Source organism: Neodiprion virginianus, chromosome 5 (genome assembly GCF_021901495.1).
Source record: "Neodiprion virginianus isolate iyNeoVirg1 chromosome 5, iyNeoVirg1.1, whole genome shotgun sequence".
In the NCBI taxonomy this organism is placed as follows: domain Eukaryota; kingdom Metazoa; phylum Arthropoda; class Insecta; order Hymenoptera; family Diprionidae; genus Neodiprion; species Neodiprion virginianus.
This window is the reverse complement of record NC_060881.1, coordinates 3,608,720-3,632,794: the sequence shown is the minus strand read 5'-3', so window position 1 is coordinate 3,632,794 and position 24,075 is coordinate 3,608,720. Positions and strand designations below refer to the sequence as shown.

Sequence of the window (24,075 nt, the reverse complement as noted above, 5' to 3'; positions counted from 1 at the left end):
CTTTCCCTTCACCTGAAGAATTTGATTCTTCATTTTGTTTGTCAGTCACGCTTTCATTTTGATGTTGCATTGGAGACTGTATTGATAGCGCCTCGAATTTATTATGAGTTGATGCACCTAACCAGTAATCTTTCAAGTTGAGTTGTTTTCGCTTTCGCTGATACAGTTCAGGACTTATGCTTCCTCTTCCTCTTTTGCCTGACGTCATTGTCCATTGTGAAGTGCCTTCAGTTTTATTTCCCGGGCTTTTTGAATTTCCCGCATTTGCGGGGACACCCGCGCCACCTACAGTGAGCATAAGTAGTTTATTAGGCGCATGCGCGCAACTCCGAGTAAACGGACGCTATCCTGGCTCTACCTGCTATTTTTACCGCGTAATTTTTCTAGGTTATCTGTTTTAAATTAACTATAAAAACAAGAATCGAATTATTTTTTTTTTGTTTTAATTATTCAAATCTTACTGCTGTTATTTTCTACACTATTTGACCACTTCATATGTATTTTGTACTGTTATTAACGCCTAATGAAATGAAAAATTTTGCTAGCATTACACTGTGTGTTACTGTGGTAACTGCTAGCAGAAGACGTTGAATCAAATCTAAGACCAAGAATTTTTCGGCCAAAAAAAAAGCAAGGCTAACCCCTTTGTATTTTTGGCGAAAATTTTCGCGATCTGAAAAAGTGCTGGAATAAATTCTTTCATGCACTATTCCGACGTAATTTTGCGAGAGAAATCGATTGGGCGCAGTCCCAATACGCTGTGATGAACGCATCAAAAGTTACAGCCGAAAAACGAAAACCTGTGTTTTCGACATTTTTCAGCAGGTGCTTTTTCGCTCGCCATTTCTCTCCTGTTGGTCCTACGTTCTTTTCGCTGCGTTTTCTGAGTTCCTGGGTGTCCAATTGATCAGAAAACGGTCGTTTGAATCAAATCTAAGACCAAAAATTTTTCGGCCAAAAAAAAAGCAAGGCTAACCCCTTTGTATTTTTGGCGAAAATTTTCGCGATCTTGAAAAGTGCTGGAATAAATTCTTTCATGCACCATTCCGACGTAATTTTGCGAGAGAAATCGATTGGGCGCAGTCTCAATACGCTGCGATGAACGCATCAAAAGTTACAGCCGAAAAACGAAAACCCGTGTTTTCGACATTTTTCAGCAGGTGCTTTTTCACTCGCCATTTCTCTTCTGTTGGTCCTACGCTCTTTTCGCTGCGTTTTCTGAGTTCCAGGGTGTCCGATTGGTCAGAAAACGGTCGTTTGAATCAAATCTGAGACCAAAAATTTTTCGGCCAAAAAAAAAGCAAGGCTAACGTGACTGCCTCATCGACAAAAAATCGCTTGAACTAATATTCAAATTTCGGTGAAATTTGATTAATAAATAGGATAGCATATACATAACACATATGGAGGAGGAGAATTATAAAATCCAAATATTTATCGAACGGTAAGTACAAATTCATTTTATTATTGCTTGAGACTCCACAGTATGCGCGTGTGTGTGTGTGTTTGTGTGCGTGTTTTTTCTCTATATTTCGCTTTCAATATTGTTATTATTGTTATTATATAATTCACGGTTTTTTCTTTCATATATCAAGCAGTTTATTTTTGTGGTATTTTTTTTTATACAAGAATAATCAGTATAACTTCAATTTCCGATGATAAAGAGTCTATCCGTTCTTTCTCAATTTAGAATGTAAAACGGTAAACATGTTATCCAAAAATATCTTATCGCCCGATCGAATAAGGATATCTATCATTAACGTACACTTTTACTTCGGTTTTTTCGATTGTAATTTCGCAATTAATTTATTTACAGTAAAACGTGGGCGTAGTTTTAATTTTTGCGCGTCATTACAACAATTACGGTGACGATACACGGATACATACATCAATACGTGTGAATTACTACAAATATTACTTGGAATTTGTTTAATTAAAATCATGTTGTCGTAAAAAAAAAAAAAAAAAAAATAGATTGACACAACACATCAATATTTCATTTATTTCTAAGATGAACTACGTTATCATTAAAAGATTTAAGTAGACAAACTAAGGATGAAAAAAAATAGACGCATGAGCAATGCTGACTTAATTTTCTTTCTCATGTGTTCGGGAGTAAAAGCAACAACAACAATATTAATAACAATAACTACCCCACGGCATTTGCATGATACAAGTACATTGAATTCATCTAACTAGGAGATAAGAAAAACGGATGAACCGATCTTCTTGAATCGCTGCGTCCACGTCAATAAAACGTAAGCCCTTATCAAGTTCATACACAAGGCGTATTCGGTATTGTAAAATGAAAAATAAACACCTCGTTCTCTGTCCAATAAATACATCTCTTCTTTTTCACGCGCGTGTATTGTATATTGAAATTTCTCAGCGCGATAGGTATTTGATCACCGTGAATTAAACCCGCGGTTCATTATTTCGTAAAATAATAACAATAATAAAAATTAAACCCGCGACCGTACTGCAAACGATATTATACGCTATGTATATCGTATTATCAATTTTATGATAATAAAAATAAAGATGATAATAATAACAATACATACTGTGTACGAAGAAAAAAATCATTAACGGTAACGAGTAACAATAACTCAACACCTAAGTATAAATCGCATGTCCGGATAATACAAGCCGATCGATCGGCATCGAAGCGACCAAGAAAACAGCAAAAAAGAAATTACATTTCGCTTTGAAGGTATACTTTAATTAAATAAGACAAATGGAAGGAAAAGAAAATTTTCGTTAAGACGCGTATGTTTCCCGAAACCGACGTTGAAGGTGTTGGTAGGCGGTCAGAACGCCGTTCTTCTTCTTCTGCAGTCTGCACGGCGCTGATTCTTGAACGCTGGTAGTCAATTTAGTGTCCAGCGGTTCTATCCGCGTTTCGTTGTCCGGATGAACGAAAAATGCTATCGAATGACGTCCTCGACCGCACAACTCTGGTATCACGACTCTGTGTCGAAGGGCTGGAAGCTGATCTCTCGTCCATGCGGCCAATATGTCACCGGTGTTCACCAATATCGCACCCGGCAGATGACCAACACGACTCCAACGCTCGCCGTGAGGCGTTTGCACCTCAAGACCACCTTCGCTGTCCTGTAATTCGTGAATGCAAAGAATAAAAAAAACCGCCCAAAAAAAAAAAGATTCAACGGTTAAGAAACGGAAAATGTAAAAACAAAAGAATACTCTGAGTTTTGAAAAGCGTTCTCCAGATCCGAATGTATTTCAAAATCAGGCTGGTCAGTCGTCCTGAAAACCTTAAAAACCATGAATTACGTTTTATGTATTGTATATTGAAAAGTCAGGGAACTTTAGCAAACGTTTGCAGTTTTTCTTGGAAATTTTTGAATTACAGAACTGAGTGGCCAACCTGATTTTTGTTTTCTTGGATATCGCAAGAAACTGGTAAGTATAAGGTGTACAAAGATTTTTCGTGACATGTTTTAATATCAGAGCAACAAACGTTATCGAATAACATTAAATGAATGTTATAAGGATCATCCTCACCTGTGCGAGTAACGTGAAAGTTCCGTAATCTCGATGGGCACCGCAACGCGTTAGTCCTGGAACAGGAGCTCCCAATGGTGGATAATATAGTAGACGCAAGGTGGATTCGTTGCCTGGGCCCAAAATTTTGGTGTGTTTCGAAAGCAGGAAATCCGCCGGTTGTTCAAGCGCCACGGCGAGGGTCTGTTTTAAAAAAAATTTTTTAAATAAACATAAATATTTGTCAATTAACTCGCCGAAACTTGAAATATAATTATAATCGTTTATCGTAATACGATAAAATGAAAGAATAAAGAATAGAAAAAAAAATTCAATACACTTATCTCGATCTTATAATCTTTTCAAATCTGCACGGGTTTGATCGATATTGGGATTATTATACTATAATAATTTTTATGTATAATCTTATCGGGGCAAATCGCGTTTTAAGATTTTAAAACCGCGAACGGCGACGATGATTTTTTTCTATCTCATCTTTCACAGTCAATGCATATTTCTCTCTCTCTCTCTCTCTCTCTCAACAATGTACGTATACACATATTTCAATCTTGCCGGTAAAGCACCGCGTGTAATCGGTTCCGCTTATATACTTATCAATCATTATTTGCGACTCCTGATAAAGTATGAATCAATTTTATTACCATGACAGATGTTATTGGCACGCCATGTCTATTAATTTCGTAATTTTCATTAATATTTTTATAAACAACTTGACGGCATGTTTGAAATTAGAATAAGTCCTCATTGTTGCTATAATTATTATCGTTATTTTTCAATAACGTACGGTTAGAAGCATCGCAGAGAGAGATTTTAAATCACGGGCAAGTTCGTCGACCGCATCGCGAAAACCGGGAACTTCCTTTTCCGGCAAAACACCGCCGCTCCCAGTTACGTTGAACGCATGTCTCGACTCCTTCTCGTCGTCTTCCGAAGCTCTGTAAAAATATTATGTGAATCACACAAAATTTAGATTGCGACAATAGGTGATGCGTGTCAATATATCTACCGCGCGTAAAACAAAGTCTAACGATATTTGATGCGGTGAAATTATGTAAAGACAAAAACAAGAAACGAACAAATTTGCCAATTTTATAATAAGTGTACTCGTATTATACCAGCTGTTAAAAAAATACGAAAAACTCACTTTTCCAGTCCAGGTTTCACGTAGCCGTGATTAGATGCCGAATTTCTTTCATACTTGACGCGCTCCTCGTCAGGTAATTCGCAAAATCCATCCAACGCTCTGTAAACCGCTTTCAGCTGAAATTAAAGATAACTCGTCGTAAGATTAATATATTTAATACAACGATAATCGATTCGAGTAAAATAAATGACATTCAAAAACCCGACAAAGTAATAAGTTAAAAGATGAAAAAGAACAGTAGAAAGAAAAGAAGAAGTCCGAACAGAAATGAATATTCGCAAATTCGCAGACATCCTTGACCCTATAAACAAAGTTCTGTAATTCAGACGTTTCAAATTCGCGTCTGACACATATGGTCACCGGTTAATCAAGGATTTCAGCTCTTACAATTGTTACACTTGTTCGTATCATTATTACTGTTGTTGTTATTATAACCTCGGGTTGCACAGATGTGAACCTGAGCCAAAAACGTCGTGTCAAAGCGTACACATATACAGGTATAATAATATAACGTATACGCTGCGGACACACTTTAATTGGCACAATTTAATTTACACTATACGTACAAAAACATGATACATACATATATAATATATTGTTAATTTATCGTCGTGGGAAACTAATGAAATTTAAAAAAAAAAAAAAAAACAATTTTTTAACAACAACAATGATACAAAGTTACGTATAACGTGGGCGAAAATTAGCCGCGAATGTTGCGAAATGGTTTTCTAAAAATGCCAATAAATTCGTCGGTAAAGACTAACAATAAATAGAATAGCTGACGGGATGTAAGAAGACATAAAGCAACGAAACGGGTAAAAGGTGCAAAAATAAAATAAAATAAATAAAAAATAAAAACAAAAAAATTCAGGCGATATAATACGAACTATTACACGTATAACATAATATGTATATAATTTTACTACTGTTCGCGCAATAAAAGATTGTTTAATCGCGCGCAGGAAATTTTACGGGGTAGAATAAAGCCCGGAGGAAGTAATTGGCACACGCACACACACGCACACAATGTGTTTATAATAACAGTTGTACGCATGTAACATGAATTGGGTATACATGACGTTGGCGGTTTTCAATTGTTTGCACAGATGTTTCGCTTATGCAGAATGTAATTAATAGTTTGCGTGTGTTGCCGCTGCTCTTTACGATATACATATAATAACAGTGATAATGATGATGATGGTAAAAATAATAATAATCTACAGTGAGAAACATTTCATTTGTTACAGTAACTGGAAAAATTGAGTAAAACAGGTATCGTTAAAAAAAAAAAAACTGTTCGAATATTGTTGGAATAACGAAAAACGAGGTACGCCTAAACATTTTGCGCTATCGTCGATCCTTTTTTGCTAATTGCGAGGCAAAATCAGTTTCTAAGGTTTAATCTACTTTTTTAGTCAAACAAGGCTTTAACGTCAATTTATCCTTGCACGAGCGTTAAATTTTCGCCACGGTTGCAAGAAAATATAGCAACAGCGATCGTAATGAGAAAGAATAGTAACGGATACCAGACTTTCCGGTAACAGCTGGTAAACTAATTTTCAATTTTTACCTAGAACTGTATTTTTTGATTGTGGTAAAAAAAAAAAAAAATGAAAATAAAATTTTTTCTCAGCGTACAGGGTATTCCGCGCAAACTTGAAAAACAAGTTAAACCCGTATTACCGTAAAAATTATTGTATACGGTCAACTGATGTAGAAATTTTGCAACACCGATCCTACGTTACGACAAAAAAAAAAAAAAAAAAAAAAACCAAACAAAATATCTCGCAAGTGAAAATTTACAATTTTGCAGCCTCTCTCTTTCCCTCCCATCTCTGCGCATTACACCTACATCGATACATTATTCCAACTTTCGATACGTTATTCAGCTCTATCTGTGTGTATCTATACTTCGGTAATACGTATATATATAATATATATATATTGCATACACACACACACACACACACGCACGTATGTATGGTATGCACACGATCCACGATGCGCAAGATAATGACTGGGGGACCGGGGGAGGGGGGCGGTTACGAAAGTACGACATTTACGTGCGTACGGTTAATATGGTATGTATACATATATGCATGTCGAAACGAGTACATCGCATGACGAACATCGAACGCGTCGGTGTATTTAACGTTGCACACACTCGCGCACGCTGCACTCTGCGAACGCGATTAGAGACACTAGCGCTGCATACGGGTATGCATGTATGTATTTTATGTATGATGCGTGTACATACGAGTAGGCAAGACTCTCTCGCCCCAGTTTCCCTCACTCACTCTCTCTCTCTCCCTCTCTGGTGTTGCGATTTTGCAGAGAATCGTATTATACGAACTTAGGCAGCATATACATGCCTATACTAAATCTACATATCTATACGTATATGTAAATTTATATAAATACAGGTATGTGTGTATACATACTTATACCACGTGCCAGTCCCTCTGTGTCCTACTGGCCCACTATTCTCAATTCTTCGATATATATGTGTAGCTAGCATGGACCGATGATTCATTATTATACTTTTGAGAGAAAGAAAGAGACAGGTGGGAGGGGGGAGGGAAGGGGGGGGGGGGAGGAACGGCGAGAGCGAGAAACGCCTACAGATAAATTATATTTTAAAAACCAGCCGCAGCCATCCGCGGGTATGCCTTTTTATTTATTACATACCGATTCATTTGCGTATATAATATACATATGTAATGTATATAATAACGTGCTTGATTATAATCGTTTGTATTTGTTTAAAATTTCCGTCGCGAAGGACGTACGAATACATTTATTTTTTTCAAGCGTTGCGTTGATGTAGAAAAAAAAAAAGAGAAGAAATTTACTTTTTTTATTTTTATTTTTATTTTTTTATTTATACTCCTTGTTTCTACCTTTACCATTGAATGTCGGGCAAATTTTTTTCAAACCGGCTAGGCAAAAAGAAAATAAAATTAAAAAAAAATCAAGAAATGACGCAAAATAACGTGATAAAGTATAAATCGTGCAGTGAGTAGAAAGAAAAAAAAAAAAATACGTAATATATCTGCAGGTAAACAATGAAACGAGACGCAATAAATAATTTTAAAATCTCGACTGCGCCGCATAAATATATATTATACGTTATTACAATAAATCAAATTATTCACATTATTTATAAGTATAACAAGGCTGAGAATGTTGATAAGGATGAAAGGCCAAGATATTGTAATATTGTTCGCTAAAATGGCAAAATTAATTACAGACAAGTTTTTGTTTTGTCTTGTTTTTTTTTTTTAAACCCGATATTGGTTCAAAGAACTGTTTGTTTTTTTTCTCTCTTGTTTTTCTTTTTCAACGTGTCAATCGTACATAAATATAGCTATATGTGTTAAAAATGAAAGGTACCTTGCAGTCCGGTATCCCGTGGTTAACAAGAAGGGCCAATCCTCTTTCGGAAAGTGCTTTAAGAAGCTTCGGAGCAACTTGTTTAACAACTCCTTTTTGGGGACAGCGTTCCGTCCCTGGAATCAGTCAAAAACCCATTTGTCGCGATATTATTATTATTATCATTATTATTATTAACAATAACACGCGGCGTATCGTGTTGCATTTAAAATGAGATACCCGACTTCTTTTTTTTTCTTCTTCTTTCTTCAATTCGGGGATTTAAAATAGGGAGGCAAAAGTGGAAAAAAAAATTAATGTTACAATTATCTCGCATCTCAAATTTTACCTTAAAACTGATGAAAAAAAAAAAAAAAAAAATAGTTTTGTTTCCTTTCGCTGACGGTTTTTGACTCTCATGAATTATTATTTCGCAACGCATTATACACGCGATCGTGTTACTATATCTGTAGTACATACGTACGTACATATGTGGCGTATAACATATAAAGGTTTATAAAACGGTGATAATAAATCAGGGATTGATCAACGTTAAATGTTGCATTACGCAATACAGTGTAAACAAAAAGAAGAAGGAAGAAAAAAAAAAAAGAAAGAAAGAAAGAAAAGCTATAGTGATAAATTAATCAAACTCGCAATTATCGAACAATTTAACGCCAGATATATTATATTTGTGTGTATTAATGCATAAATACACGTACGTAAACATCTGCGCGGTGTATAATTGTAATAAGATGCTAATTAGAAGAGTACATATCTATTTATATACTGTGTTCGCGCGTTAAAAAGCGAAAAATACACGTACATACGTATGCATACTATATCGCTTTCCAATTAGCATCCGATTGTGATTAACGCGTCATATGCGCGTCGTATGATTATAAAATCCACCGTGTATAATAATTCGTTTTTTATTATCACCTATGCAAATTAAAACCGCGAACTTCGCGGTTATGAAGTTTATTTTTTTAATATTTTCCTTCCATTTTGTGGCCAAGAAAGCGACGTCGTCAAAACACGCTCAAGTATATTCGAATTCGAAGAATTTTTTGATCGCAAACATTTTGGCGAAAAAAAACGTTTAACGCTCCGAGTCAGTGGTAAGTAGGATTTTTACTAACCGTGTTATATCCGTTTTTTGTACAACTAGAAAACTTTTTTACGTATTTCTTTATGCTTTTTTTTTTTTTTGTTATTTAAACCGACTTGTTTTTATTGCTCATACTTTCTTTCTACAACAAACATCCAGCTCGCTTAGAATATTATTAGTTAATAATTTTTATATATTTCCATACGCGAATGATTAGCTTTTTAAATATTCATTAATTATATGTCATCAATAAAATATTTTTGCTCGTCTCGAACTAAATTGCGCGCGAAATCGAGAAGGTCTTGCAGCTTGAGAGAAACTCGTTTATAATTATCATTATTATACATATTTGTCATCTCATATTCAATTAATTCATTATCGTCATTTCTTTTCCGCACAATACCAACGAATAATAACTTTTCTTTTAAATTTCATTTTGATACAGGATATAAGAAATAGAAGATAAATAAGAAAATGATGAATAAAAACGGTATAAAAATCATCTCGAATCTTCTGGGCAATCAATTGACGTCAGAATTACTTGCAAATATTATTTACGCGCGTAACGTTTATAATCTTCGTAGAATTATCATACGAGAATCTAGTTTTACACCTACGAGTCGTTGAAAATGAAGCACAAAAAAAAAAAAAAAAAATTGCCGCGAAAGAAACTGTTTCGCAAAAATGAAAAAAAATAGAAGAAAAAATCAAGTCACATTTTCATTTATGTGTATATATATATATAATGTCAATAATATTTGCGATACACGTCATGATTCGTTTGTCTTTTAATTATTATTTATATATAATATATATATATATATATATATATATATATATATATATATATATATATATATAAATTTTCACTGCAGTAACTATATTTTCATTCCAAATCTTTTCAATCATATTCTGTTTACTCCGCGATATCGTCGCGAATTAAACGCACACACGTAGGTATATAATATTAATAATTTTCAAACGCGTTTCGTAACTCGACTATACGTGATAATAAATTCTATACGATTCTAATATATAACTTATACAACAAACACTTACGGGCCTATTTGTTATACGAACAGTTTCGCGTTCGCATCAGCGTCGTTTGAATTCTTGTTATCATTATTAGTTTTTCTCTAATTATGTGTTTATATTTAATTTACTTGTAAGTACACACACTTTATAGATAATTTTTTACTCGAATGAGAGAATTACGAATTAGAGAATAGGCTCACATCAATACATATCCGTATGTATTGTACATAGATATATATATATATATATATATATAGACGCACACACACGTACATAACGTAGTTACATACCTATGACGATTGGCACGTATTGTACTATATATATGCCGTTTTCATCGAACGTATGCCTAGGCGTATCTCGAAATAGCAAACATTGCACGAACCAACCAACCAACCAACCAACCAACCAACCAAGCAGGAAGTCAAGAATTATAATAAGGCACATACAGCAGTGTAACGCAGTTATGCAGGAAAAACTTTTGTCGTACTTATGTTTGTATATATACACATTAGTGTAAGTTTACAATGGGTATAATACATTGTACAATACAAGCGTAAAATATGACTTACCTATCTCAAAATCCTGCAATAGTGAAACGAGAAGAAATGGGAACGAGAGAAGCGAAAAAACTAGCCGCAACAATATATGTGTATTGGATCGAGGTGAAGAAAAGTAACGACACGTGTAATTTGTTACACGTTGTACGTATATTGATGCATGCATACGCGTAATTACAATCGATTGTCCAAGTTGTAAGAAAAAAGAGAAAAGGAAGAAAGAAAGGAAGAATGTTCTGCGGCTCATCTTCGCGCGTCGCTATAATGTTTATGTATTTATATAAAACTGTATTCATTCTATTAGCCGACAATATTATGTTGCTACATTTTTTTTTAAGCAATCTTTGCTATACCATCTTATTTTCTTATGTGTTACATATATATATATATTTTTATTTATATGAATATGTGTGTGTGTGTGTTTGCATATATACATACGCACATAAATTACGCGTAATCTACGTATTAATGGATGTCACATGTTTATATATCACCAACGTTACACATAGGTGTATAATAATATAATATACGTCACGTGTATGCGATATGCGAAACTTTTGTTGAATGAACAAATTTAGGTACGTTATACCTATATGTATGAACGTGCATGTAAATAATTTACTGCAGATATTTCCTGGCCGATTGTTATAATATATAATATATAATAATAATAGTAATAGTAATAATAAATATGTCGATCAGGCTTGATAATATTTTTTTCGGTTTTTCAACGATCCCAACAGAAAAAATAAAGAAAAAGAAAGCACAAAAAGTTGAAAGATATGTTCATTTATATTTCCTCGGTTCAATTACGACATTATACGCGTGTGTGTTTATATATGTGTACACACAATTGCGGCATATTGTCGACTTTGTAAAACAAGCCGTGAGTCATATACATGCGGTGACGTATACTTTTCATTATATTTCATTTCCTTCTTTTCTTCTTATTCTCCTTCTTCCTCTTCTTCTACCCAGGAAAAAAAAGCTTTCGTCTGAATCCTTATACATACTGTTTCTTTCTTTCTTTCTTTCTTTCCTTCCTTCCTTATGTATTTCGTCTTTTCCTTTTTTTGCCTTTTGTCTCATCAAGAGAATGGAAAACGGAAACACTCCGTCTCGAAAAATTCCATACTATATATAATATATATATACGCATATAAAAAGGTTGCTTAGTTTCCCATACAAGTGTATTTACAATACGTATGTATGTAGATTCTACATAGTTTCGAAACGACGCAACTCGCCTGACGACAAAACGATCAAGGTGGTATATAGTCGACACAACTCCGTGCTTTTAACTGCCTCGGCGATAAACGATCGCGTTTGTATTGTACATGTACGTACACTTGGGCAGAATGAATCAAGACGGCTAATTTTTTACACTAGACAGTTACGTTGGCAACGCAGAGAAACCTACAGCGCCACAGTCGGCCGAGCGCGAAACAAACTCAATCTCGATAAACGTAACATAACCCATGACCGTCGAATCTAACCTTAGAATACCGTGGAGATAATGACGTGTTGGATTGGCACGTATTTTAAGGTTAGATTCGACGGTCATGGTTTATGTTACGTTTATTGAGATTGAGTTTGTTTCGCACTCGGCCGACTGTGGCGCTGCAGGTTTCTCAAGTGTCGCCAACGTAACTGTCTAGTGTAAAAAATTAGCCGTTTCGGTGTCAGATTCATTGTCCCCAACTGTACGTGACTGTGAGGTTATACGGTGTGTGTATAACGTACATTTAGGTACGTTACACGTTGTACGTAGATTATCGTCGGCAATATTCAGCCACTGACGTCTGCACGAATTCTTACAGTTATAAGCGAATGTAAAAGAAACAGGGAAGGAAGAAAGAGAAACAGAAAAACGGATGGAGAAAGAGAGAAGGTAAACAAACAGAGTCTATATCTAACTAGGTGAACCTGAACGTGAAACAGGAAGTGCAGTATTCAAGCCATAATCGAGTGTCATTGGTATTCTATTTATACGCAGTAAAAATCGTTTTACATATCGGTAAAACAAAATTGGCCACATGCAATTTCAATAATATACGAATATAGAAATAACGTTTAATTACAAGACTTGCGATTAAATTGATCCAAGTTAATTCAGCGTGAATGATTGTTAAAATCGATTTCTTCGTACTGGCTTGAAAAAATCATGACTTATCGAGCAAGTGTACATCATAGAAATAGGGAAAGGATACAATCTTTCTGTTTTTCAACCTAGCTCCTAAAAAGAAAGAAAATACCTGTAAAGAGAGGAAGGAAAATCGGGAGTAAGCGATCCGCACAAAGGATAGAAAGGCTCCGCACACACTGTAGCGTAAAGGCCTTGATGCAGAATACAATGCGCAATGCTGCATCTTTGTCTGTAGCTTTATATGCATATAACATTTAGTATATATTTAACTCACACCGATATATTATAATGAATTTCATTTGAACCTTGCGAAACTTCGAGAACGACAGGAATTAACGGGAAACAATTATTCTTTTTCGCGTCTTGATCATATTGAAGTTTGGCAATGTATGCATCGTGACGATTCATGCTGAGGAAAAACCGTTATTCCGCCATTTTGGAATTGCCTGAAATTCGGTAAACCGTAATAAAACAAAGTACACTAAAATTTCGAAATCTTACTTCCTGAAAAAAACGTTGCAAGATTTAGAAAAATAATGATTTTATTTTCCGCCAAAGTTTCGTTACGACAACGTTACCAGCTTCAACCTCGTGCTTCTTTTAAAAACTTATTCCAAGTTTCTTCGTATGATAATTAAAATTCGCATACTTACACATGACTAATGTGTAAACTTGTAACTGGGTATATTATAATATAAACGTAAATTGCGTATAACCGGCGTCCACGGTCATCCAGCTTTCGAAAATTCTCGTAACGGTTTTATGCGCATATTATATACATATATACAAACAGATATGCGAATTCAGAGTCCAAGTAAGCGAAACCGGGCTTCGATTATATGTCGTAAAATCGATTTGTATCCCTGTATAAAGCGTAGAGGAGAAAAAAGAAGTTTCGAAAATCGTTGCGTGTTTTAAATATGAAGAAAGTCTTTACGACGGAAAGAAACATTTCATTTTCACAAAGAAAGAAAGAAAGCAAAAATAAAACGTACCTACATGTACAAGTATACGTTAAATTATACGAAAAGACAAGAAATTCAATCAATCAATTAATCAATCAATCGACGATAAGGATATCTTAATTAAATTTTGTCCCCTATGCGGTAGAAAGAAAAAAAAAATAGAATTTAACGCATCAAATCGAATGAAAAATCTAATTTTTAACTTCTGTACCATTATGTATGCATACAGGTATATATGTGTATATATATTTATACAATATGTACACAAGAGGAGGGAAAGTTGACGTCTAGACACACGACACAGCAGGACGGTGCAACATCAATGTCACGTCACGTTGCGTACAGTTTTAGTACATAAAAGCAGCACATATGATATACGTGTGGGGATGTGTCGTATGTACGTACGTATTATCATACATACACGATACGAGCAGCTGTTCAACTGTTAATTTAAAATCACCCGACGAACTAGCGTCATCTCACATAGCAGCATAATATGAAATTAACCGCCTCTTCTTGTAATTCAAAGTCATTCGTTCGTTCACTCGTCGCTTTATTCCATCGTGTTGTACGTAATCTAGATTCTCTTTTTATCGCATCGATAAATAACAGATAAAGATTGCTGGGAAAGGTTTTACACACAGAGACGTATAATAATAATCGGCAGTGAAAAGGGATGAGAGAAAAAAAAAAAAGAAGCCAAATAAATAAACATGTAAAAGAATAAATTCAATAACGGTGGAAGAAAAAATCGCTAGAAGAATAGACACAGAGTATATTAATTTTCGACTTTTCTTTCTTTTTTCTTCCATCAACATTGAATACAGACTTTTTTTTTATTCCACGTCGTTTCACTATTAATTTTCTTTCGTTCTTTTTTCTCCTACGTCCGCACTTCGACGTTATTAACATTTTTTCATATTCGCTTTTTCGTTGTTGTATTTTTAATTTTTTACAATTTATCACGAGGCAAGTAATTAAACGCCACACCGCTTATCGTTAGCCTTGATCAATCAGTCTCGCCAAATGTGTGCAGAGAAGAGAGCAAGAAAGCAAGAGAGCAAGAGAGAGAGAGAGAGAGAGAGAGAGAGAGAGAGAGAGAGAGAGAGAGAGAGAGACGGCAAAATTTCAACGGTCGTTCTCTCGCGGTTTAAAATCTTTCGGTTGCGAATACGTTACACTGCATATATTTATACATTATATACACGTTATATACGTTATTATATATTATATATATATATATATATACGTACGACGAGCGTTCAAGAGGGGATAAACAGACATTCGTATCTATGAGCTGTGTGTATGCACATACACACACACACACACACACACACACGTATATAACGTACACTTGCAAAGTTTTTCGTTGTTAAAACAGGTTCGAAGTTACAATGTATCCGCGTGCAGAAGTTCGCCGATATAAAATATTCTCAATTTATCGCGATCGTTGTTAATCGTTATTACATACACTCAATATTTCAATACAAAGATCGATTCGATTAAACAGTAAGTAATTGAAGTATATGTAATAATATAGGATCAAGGATAAATCACTGAAGGATAATATTGAAAATTAAGAAAAAAAAAAAAACAACGTTCCAAGATTCGAAAACTGCACGTGTATCACACAACTCTGCGATAATTATTACCAATGTATAAATGCTTTATAACTTTTGCCTACGGACGCACACGCACGCATGAAATTGCAGAAATTTCGTTGACTTGCGAGGTTTTATACATATAGCAAAACGAAATGAATAATCCGCAACCGCATGCCACTGAAATTATTGTACATGTACGTATATATAATATTCCTCTTATATTTTTTTCAAATTTAAAATTTCATTGTTCGAACGTTTTTTTTTTTTTTTACACAATATAATATTTATGAAACACAATATTTGGAATAAAAAAGTAGAAATAAATGACTAGAAATCGATCGAATCGGTAGAATTTTCAGGTAAAAACAATAATTAAAATAAAATTAAACCGCCGTTCAAGAATTTACATAAACATAACATCATTTATTGGATATATGAGATTATATTTATACAGAGGTTGAAGGTTTGAAATTTTTCTATCTTATCGAAACAATTTTCCCTGTAATATGTGCATGAGTTGTTATTTATTTTTAGACACAACTCACGAATAATTGATTATACAGTATCAAAAAATTATCGTTTCCGTTCCTAATTTTAATTTTATTTGTTTCATTCAATTTTTCTAATTAAATTAATTCGTAATTACGCGTAATTATTATTCCCAGTATTGCACAGATTATATATATATATATATATATATATATATATATATATATATATATATCTTCTTATTAGTCGCGCGTTAATATTACAGAATACAGAATATAATCTTTTGAAACAAAGGAGATAAGTGCTGAATATTCTTCAATGATAATACACAGGTACATATACACGTTATTGTTTCGGCATGAGAAGCAGCAGCGAGGTGGGGAAAAAATAAAAAATGAAACTGGCAATCAGGGCCCTACTGATTTTTTCTTACCGAGATAATTCCGGGCCTCTCGCTCTCTCATCGCATGTGTGTTAAGTATATTATACAGGTACATATAAGGTGGACACGTTTGATTGATGACCGAATTGAGAATCACGCAACGCCGTGTACTTCGATTATTATTTTACTTCTTAAACTTTATAATTGTATGTGAAAAAAAAATAAATAATCGAAGCGGTAAATTGAAAATAAAATGATGAATTAAGAAGATTAAATTATTAACGAAGAGGAAAATATAATTAATACAGTATATATACGTATAATAAATATCAAATACGTAGGAATTATCAGTATTAGATTTTATATTTATGCCTGAAATTAGTGGGCGTGAATCTAGCTGCACTTTTACGTATGTGTAATAAGAACAAAAAAACCTTTTACGCATCATCCGATCGCTCGTGTTTATAATAATAGTTTCGTTATGCAAATAAATCAAATACACAATAAAAAGTGAATAATGTACTAGATTGAAACAAATCCCGCGATATGAGAAGTTCAATAGACGCTTTGTGCTCACTACATTAACACGGGAGAGAGATCATAACCTCAAATTTTACGAGCTTTTGAGTGAGTTCCGAGAGCGTCCTGCATTCATCATGTACGAAGAAGGATAGAGGAACGGTAAACATGCATTATACGTACAGCCAAGAGGTTTCAAACAAGACAAAGAAAGAAAAAGAAGAAAGAAGGAAAGAGAGTGGTATAAAAAAGTTAGTGAATGACGGAGTCGAGAGGCTGAATCCTCTGGAACATTGGCGTAGACCTCACGCAAAATAGCGTGAACAAAGTCCCTCCCTCCTTATTCTTTTTCTTTTTTGCCCCTCTTCCTCTCTCTGCATGGATTCTGGAGAAAAGGGGGTCGAAGTTGAAATTACAAATTTTCTCGCGGCAAAGCTTAAAGTAAAGAAATCAAACTTTGAAGAAACATCAAAGTTACGAATGGTCCTTAAGCCGACGCTCAAAGTTCATTTTGTTGTTTCTTCTAAGTTCGATTTCTTAACTCCAAATTTCCCCACCAACAAATCCGGAATTAGTCGCTTCCGGAAATTCTCAAATTCGGGACTTCAACTCCGCCCCGGAAAGAGTTGTACAGGTATAACAACGCGAGAGAAAGGTAAAATAAACAGCGTGTCCGTTTGACCCGAGTTGCATCGTTGCGAGTTGCAATCGCTGCAAGGCTGCACGAGATTTTCTCGATTGCTATTCGAGGCAGCGTGCTCCACGCGTCACCAACGCGGAAAGAAAACCGATTTGCACGTATGCAATGTGTGATGTTACGTGCATGCATGTGCGTATTTATGCGACAGGCATGCGTGATGCGGCGAGCTGACATCGCACGCGATATACAAAAGCTACCGCAAGGCAACCTCGATTCATGCATATATATTTTATACGATCAAATGTGTTAAATGTAAATGCAGAGAGGAAAAAGAGACGGAAACTCGGAACGTTCTAGCTAAAGAAAAGAGGGGTTATTAAGAGGGAAATCCATCATCTTCCGTCGCGCATTTCCGGTCTCCCAATACATATGTCTGGATATCTATATCTACTCGAGTAGGTGTAGGTAACGTAGCTCCGAGCGACGATGCGTGTGGGACACTATTTTTTCTTTTTCATCGTCATTTTTCTATCTATAATTCTAAATTCCGCGTGCAATTCCAAAGACGTTACATATCGTCGTCGTTCGGGACTAAAGGAGACTGGCTCTGATCTAGAATTTAGATTCTTGATTTCTCTCTCTCTCTCTCTCTCTCTTTTTTCATCTTATAGACGAAGAACGTCCTCTTCCTTCGCTGTCCTGCTTCTTCGTCTTCCATCCATCTTTTTCTCCAACGACGATGAGAACTGCGTGAAGGAAGTGATCGTAAAAAGAAACGTACGGTCGGTTGGTCGGTTCGTTGGCCCAGCGCCCAGACGAGGCTAGACGGCCGTTACACATAAATACATTCGTACAAGAGAGGAGGAGAGACAGAGAGAAAGATAGAAAGAGTCGAGTGATACTTATAAAAGAATTACGAGAGTCTAGACGGGACTGAGTCGCGTGTATATACCTACGTAACGCGAAAAAAAAAGAGATGCCACTTATCGTTAGACTTTTCAAATCTGCGTCCGTGCGTGAATGTCGTTTTCCGATGTCCGTTCATTTATTTATTTATGGATTGAAATGCATCAGAGACAAACTACATTGACGCAAAATCTATCGTTTATCCGTTACAGCAGAAGTTTTATCAGCTGTTCACGTATACATATACAGCTTTTTCAAACCAACAATCTTCTATCGAGTGAAATCGAAACTCTCACAGTCTTTCTTCACGGGATTTAGATATCCGATATATCCACTCGACTGTTGGTGAGGGTGCAACGAAGATCCTTAAAGATAATCCAGAGTCCGAGTAGGTAACCGGTTGTTTTTCGAACAGAGAGAATCGGCAGCGGTGTTCATCGAGAAACTGACAAGAGAGGAGGAAGAGGAGAGAACGATATAGGAACTATGCGGTAAGAGAGAAGAAAGGGGCAGTGATGAGATGAATGGGGTAAAGTAAAAAGGGAAAACGAGACCCAGAGACGGGCTCTGTCCCCGAAGGCAAAGTCCTGGAGTGTCGCGCGTGTCATACATGTGAGCGCGTTTCTCGTTGCTAAGCAACCAAAAAACATCAGCTACTAGCTGCCGCTGTCGCAACAACGATCGAAAAGGCGAAATTGTCAATGCTAATGGTCTACGGTGTTTCGTTTTATCGAAATACGAGTTGAACAAACGAACATCTTCGTTCGAACATCTCGGAGCGCGAAGTTGGCCGCATATCGTCCAGCGTGGCGAGTATAAACGATACTCTCCAGTGTTTTGTTTTATCGAAATACGAGTTGAACAAACGAGCATCGTCGTTCGAACATATCGAAGCGCGAAGCTGGCCGAATATCGTCTAGCGCGGCGGCTACAAACGATGAAACGGAAACAATTGTATAATTATAGGAACCCAGACACAACATACTCTCCCCGGTAGGGTGGATACAATAACCTGGAAAATCCCTTTCGTATGAATAAAATTGCACAAATGCTTTGAAAGAAGTGAAAGAGGGCGGACGGCGGTTAGTTAAATTGGTAAAAAGTGATGTCAACTCACCCATATGCTCGAGGTCTATAATCGGGATCTCGCATTTGCTCAGAAGGGTCTCGCAGCCCTTGTTAACAGCAGTCGGTGCCGAAGAGCAGCTCATCTTGTCGTCAAAAGTCTTCCTCTTCTTCGTCGTAAAAGGCCGTCAAAACGATCGCAGCTGTAATAATTTCGAACGTTGACAAATGAGCGTCGTGCGCGCACGTTTTTTGTTTTCACGAACTTTGTTGATAAAATGAGGGGTAGAGGTAATGAAACACGGTGTCAATGCAGCGTGAATATCCAGTAAAATATCATAATAGGTATTAGCAGGAGTGGAAATAGTAGTGAAAATATCGACGGTAACTGAATCACTGAACAGCGTGTAATAAACTCCCTGTCGAAACTACTGCGGGGACCGACTCGAAGAAGCCTCTGTCAACCACCGCGAACGAAATCAAAAACAAACACATACACAGTACACACACCCACACACGTGCGCCCCACGAGTGATTTTCTTCAGGATCGGTCTGACCCTAGCGGTAGCCGTACGAGACAAGTTTATTGTGGGGCTGGTGGTGCGGCAGGTAGACGTGTACGTGGCTATGGACTGGTGGGCACATGCTATGCTGTCTGTGGGGCGGACGACTTGGAACTGAACTTACTCATACTCCTCATACTCACCGAACCAGCCGCGCGGAGTTAATCCCCCCCCCCCCCCCTGCACTGCCCCTTTCCCGCTTCCCCGCCGCCCCCTCGCCGAGCGGCGAGAAACGTGTTCAAAAACTCGAAAGCGACCTCGCTCGGCTCCAACCTCAAACGCATGCACAGCCAGTGGCGTAGGAGCGGAGAAAACCGAGGGACGCGTTGACCTCGCTCGTTTAAACGTATATATTCTGTACCCGTTTTTTTTTTCCTTGCAAACGAAAACCCGTTGCGAGACGTTTTCTTATCGCCTTTCTTTAAGAGTGGTTATTTCGCTTTTCCTGTACAGTAATTCGATATTTGTACGATATCGATCGAGGCGATGCATGAGATTGTACCGTCGAAATTAAGCAAATCGTTTTTTTTTTTTTGTTTTGTCGTTCCGGAAAGTTTTATCGATACGTTACACACGGGATATTGTATAACATCGTTGGAATTTATTAACCTACGTATAATACACATGCTTGCCGATTTACCGAACGTAACATTACATCTTTATTACAGTATAATATATCGATTCGTAAAACTGAAACGATTCGATTTTCTTTTAACGACGCGTTTCAAATCTTTGAAGAAACACGAAATAGAAATAAAACATACGCATTCGGATCGATCAATTCCTATCGGTTAATTATGGAACCCGAGGAATATAATAGGCTGACTGATAAACGTCCGATTTTAAAGATGAGCAGTAAACTTTTATGGATTGTAGGATTTGTGTGTGTATATATGAACTGCAAAGAGAAGGCGTAAAATGAAAATAAAATGTATTTTAAAATCAGAAAAGTCAATCTTCCAAGAGATGTAAAACGCTGTCCGATTGTACACACATTATACGTACACGTACGCATACCGAAGGCAAGCGATATTACGAGAGTCGTTTTCTACGAACTATATTTTTTTTATCCTCATTCTCATTGGTTTATTACAAGGAATAGCGGGCTGTAACAACTACATACATATATATGTCATTTAAGGTTGCTGTGTCTTCGGTTTACGTTTCATAAACCAAACGTGTGCATATTATGACTTTCAAACGTTTATTTCTTGACTTTTAACCGTGTTTATTTTTCCACACACTAATACGTCGACGAATCGATAAAATATTTTTAATTATCTCACCACATGACGTTCGTTAATCGTGTAGTTTCTACGACCTATTCTACGCGTTCGAAATTCAAATCAAGGATTCAAATTTCGAACATTATTAGCTACATGCATTAATAAAATTCTGACATTATTCTTATTATTCCGGTATTTTCTATTTTTCTCTTATATCATTTTCCTGGCAAATGCACTCCGGAGATTCAATAAACTATCAAATCACTAATTGCAATCTCGAGGCGTCGCAACGTCACGACTGTCGTCTGCATGCAGCACGTCTCTTTCGGGTGATATTTAGAAGCGATGATATTTCCGTCTTCAGGAATTTTCCCGCTCGCGTATAACGAGGAAAGTGTATCGTTTTACGGATGTGTTTGTCGGGTATAAAATAAGATCGAGTATCTGTGTAGTAATATATGAAAGGATCGGATTTCTCAATGACCACTCTACCGCTTTACATTATATGTATTCACCAAGCTGCTATTTGTATAAATGTCACAAATATACGTTCAAGATCCATCATATACGTCGTTATAGGTGAAATTTTTGCTTTCAAAAATATACTATATACATACAACGCCTGAAGTGTGAAGAGTCCGGCATTCCAGTGAAAATGTCATTCCCAAAACGATCTTCATTGGATAGTATTGCAAGTATCGTGTAGAAAAAAAAATACTTACAGAAGCTCGACTAACCAGAGAATTTATATTCCAAACGATCTACTGATCGTATATATAGAGATGTGTGTGTGTGTGTGTATTTGTTCATTTTCAATTTTATTATGAGAATTTAATTGCTCGCGACGTGATGGACTAGAGGGGAAATTATTCACCTAGCGGATCTTTTATACTCGTACTGCGTACGCACCGCGTAATAATAGAGTTGCATATAAGTAGAACCCGTGGTCGGCGACAAACCCGCAACAATGAGAACGATGTGCGGTGTGCAACTGCAGCGGCTTTGAAACGACCTGCAAAGACGAAAGCGTCGCCTTTTTACGAAACCTTCAATTCAAAGTTACAACGGTTCGACGATATATTCAATATTTTTTATAAATTTCAAGACAAACAGATATCTGCATGCGCAGATCTGCGATCGATGTCTATCACCGGGTTGTGAAACGAACTTTAGTTTCTCAAGACCATTTTTCGACATCCCCTTCGGACTAACCATCGATTTCCGAGTCTTTCGAGATGCTTCAGTACAAAATTGCTAATCGAGAATTGAAGTGGCACGGATGAACAGAAAAAAAAACAAAACGTGAAAATCCAGAACGATTTAAAGAAACACGCGTTGATAGACGTTCTATTTTCTAATTTCGCGCGCGGTACTCTTGCTTCTTTATTTGTCCATCTTTTTTGTTTGCTGTTTTCTTTTTTTTATTTCTCATATACTTCATAAATTCATGTACATACACCGCAGGTATGGTATATTTATAGTGGTGCTGCCTGTATTTATTTATCAATTCATTTCGTTAGGATATTGATGAAAAATGAATCAGCAATGATCGCGAAGAGTTATATTTAGGCGAGCGACATGACGCGATAAATGACGACCGACGATTTATTCATATTATAATATTTATTCCCACAGCTTTGCACCGCTGCAATAACTTTCGCACTGTAATACTCGACTCGTTGAAATTGATAAGAAAACGTCGTCTGAATTCCCCTCACATTTATTACTCAAGCTTCTTATTCCTTTTGCTTAATACACAATATTATTATGTACACTTACATTATTATAGGTAGCCCAGGAATTATCTCACTGCCAATTTCTGCGCCCTGCACGCTGACAAACAGGAAAAATATAGATAAGATATGTTGGAAAAAATATAATTATTTCTAAGCAAAACAAAAAATATCTCTTGAAAAGAAAGAAATAAATAATTAAACTTGTCCGAATGAATAAATCAATGAAATAGCAACGTGCTTCAAGTTTATTTCTACATATTATACCAACCTCATCTAAGTTTTGTAAAAAGTTGTATAAAAGTATATTCCCTATATTCTCAAATTCGATAATGCTTTGGGATTGTCCTTCTACGCCGATCACTGAACAAAGCCCACTGGGTTAAATTCAAGAGGAGACAAATTGTTGAGGATCGCGGTTCTGCAGTTCCTCCGGTCTCTGGATGTTTTCGCGTCTGGCAAGGAATCGAGTCGCGTATAATACTGAGTCTCTGCATCTAGCACGTGAATGAATAGCCGAACCGATTTTCCCCCTCCAAGTAGTTCCCTCGCCGTGTTTATATCCAATTTAAACGCAGGTCAGCCAATCGTTAACAGTGCATATGTACAACATTATATAAGTTGATGAAATTTGTCACATTGTGAAGCTACAAGAGTATTCGTCCCGCCCACCAACGCTGTTCTCTTATACCTATATAGGTATCTACGAAGCCATTATCTCCTCGTTAGATCTTTGATGGTATAATTGATATTATTTTCTAATCAAAGAAGAATTCATCGTGCACATTACCCTGCCACCGACGTACGCAATTCTTATCGCAATTAAGGAGTTAGAAACCGAGACCAAGGATTTATAATTACTCGCGATTCGCGGGTCTTCCTTTACCGCAAAATCCCCGACGATAACGATCGTTCCGAATTATATTCCGCCTCAACGGCGTCTTTGTACGTATGTACCTTATATAGATTAATTTGTAGAAAAATAAGGCAATATTATATATATTCAGAGACGGATAAATAAAGATATAGATACGATCGGATTATAGACTCCAGGTTCCATTTCAGGGTTGAAATTGCAGTTTTTCAATAT

At 36.2% G+C, this 24,075-nt stretch overlaps 1 protein-coding gene across 5 annotated transcripts; it reads right to left on the bottom strand.

The window, feature by feature from the left end:
- Window positions 1-1,535: 1,535 nt before the first annotated feature.
- LOC124304972 (proline hydroxylase buaE-like) lies at window positions 1,536-24,027 on the bottom strand. 5 transcript variants are annotated; one of them, XM_046763838.1, is made up of 8 exons: window positions 23,257-24,027; window positions 23,032-23,085; window positions 19,516-19,666; window positions 8,066-8,181; window positions 4,673-4,788; window positions 4,313-4,463; window positions 3,529-3,711; window positions 1,536-3,114 (listed from the first exon to the last, which is right to left on the bottom strand). In XM_046763838.1, exons 3-8 carry the CDS (start codon window positions 19,607-19,609, stop codon window positions 2,761-2,763), a joined length of 1,014 nt encoding a protein of 337 aa, XP_046619794.1. In that variant the 5' UTR covers window positions 19,610-19,666; window positions 23,032-23,085; window positions 23,257-24,027; the 3' UTR covers window positions 1,536-2,760. The 5 variants fall into 5 exon arrangements, with proteins under 5 accessions (XP_046619794.1, XP_046619793.1, XP_046619795.1 ...); XM_046763837.1 differs by lacking the exons at window positions 23,032-23,085; window positions 23,257-24,027 and adding an exon at window positions 19,961-20,147; XM_046763839.1 differs by lacking the exons at window positions 23,032-23,085; window positions 23,257-24,027 and adding an exon at window positions 19,974-20,147.
- Window positions 24,028-24,075: the final 48 nt, after the last annotated feature.

What these genes read in the sequence shown, in the direction of transcription:
- LOC124304972 (XM_046763836.1), bottom strand. Translation starts at nt 10,634, where the DNA reads ATGTGCCTTATTATAATTCTTGACTTCCTGCTTGGTTGGTTGGTTGGT. An exon ending in ACGGGATACCGGACTGCAAG is followed by an intron (nt 4,789 to 8,065) that starts GTACCTTTCATT and finishes CTTTAATTTCAG; the next exon opens with CTGAAAGCGGTTTACAGAGC. An exon ending in CTTTCACGTTACTCGCACAG is followed by an intron (nt 3,115 to 3,528) that starts GTGAGGATGATC and finishes CACGAATTACAG; the next exon opens with GACAGCGAAGGTGGTCTTGA.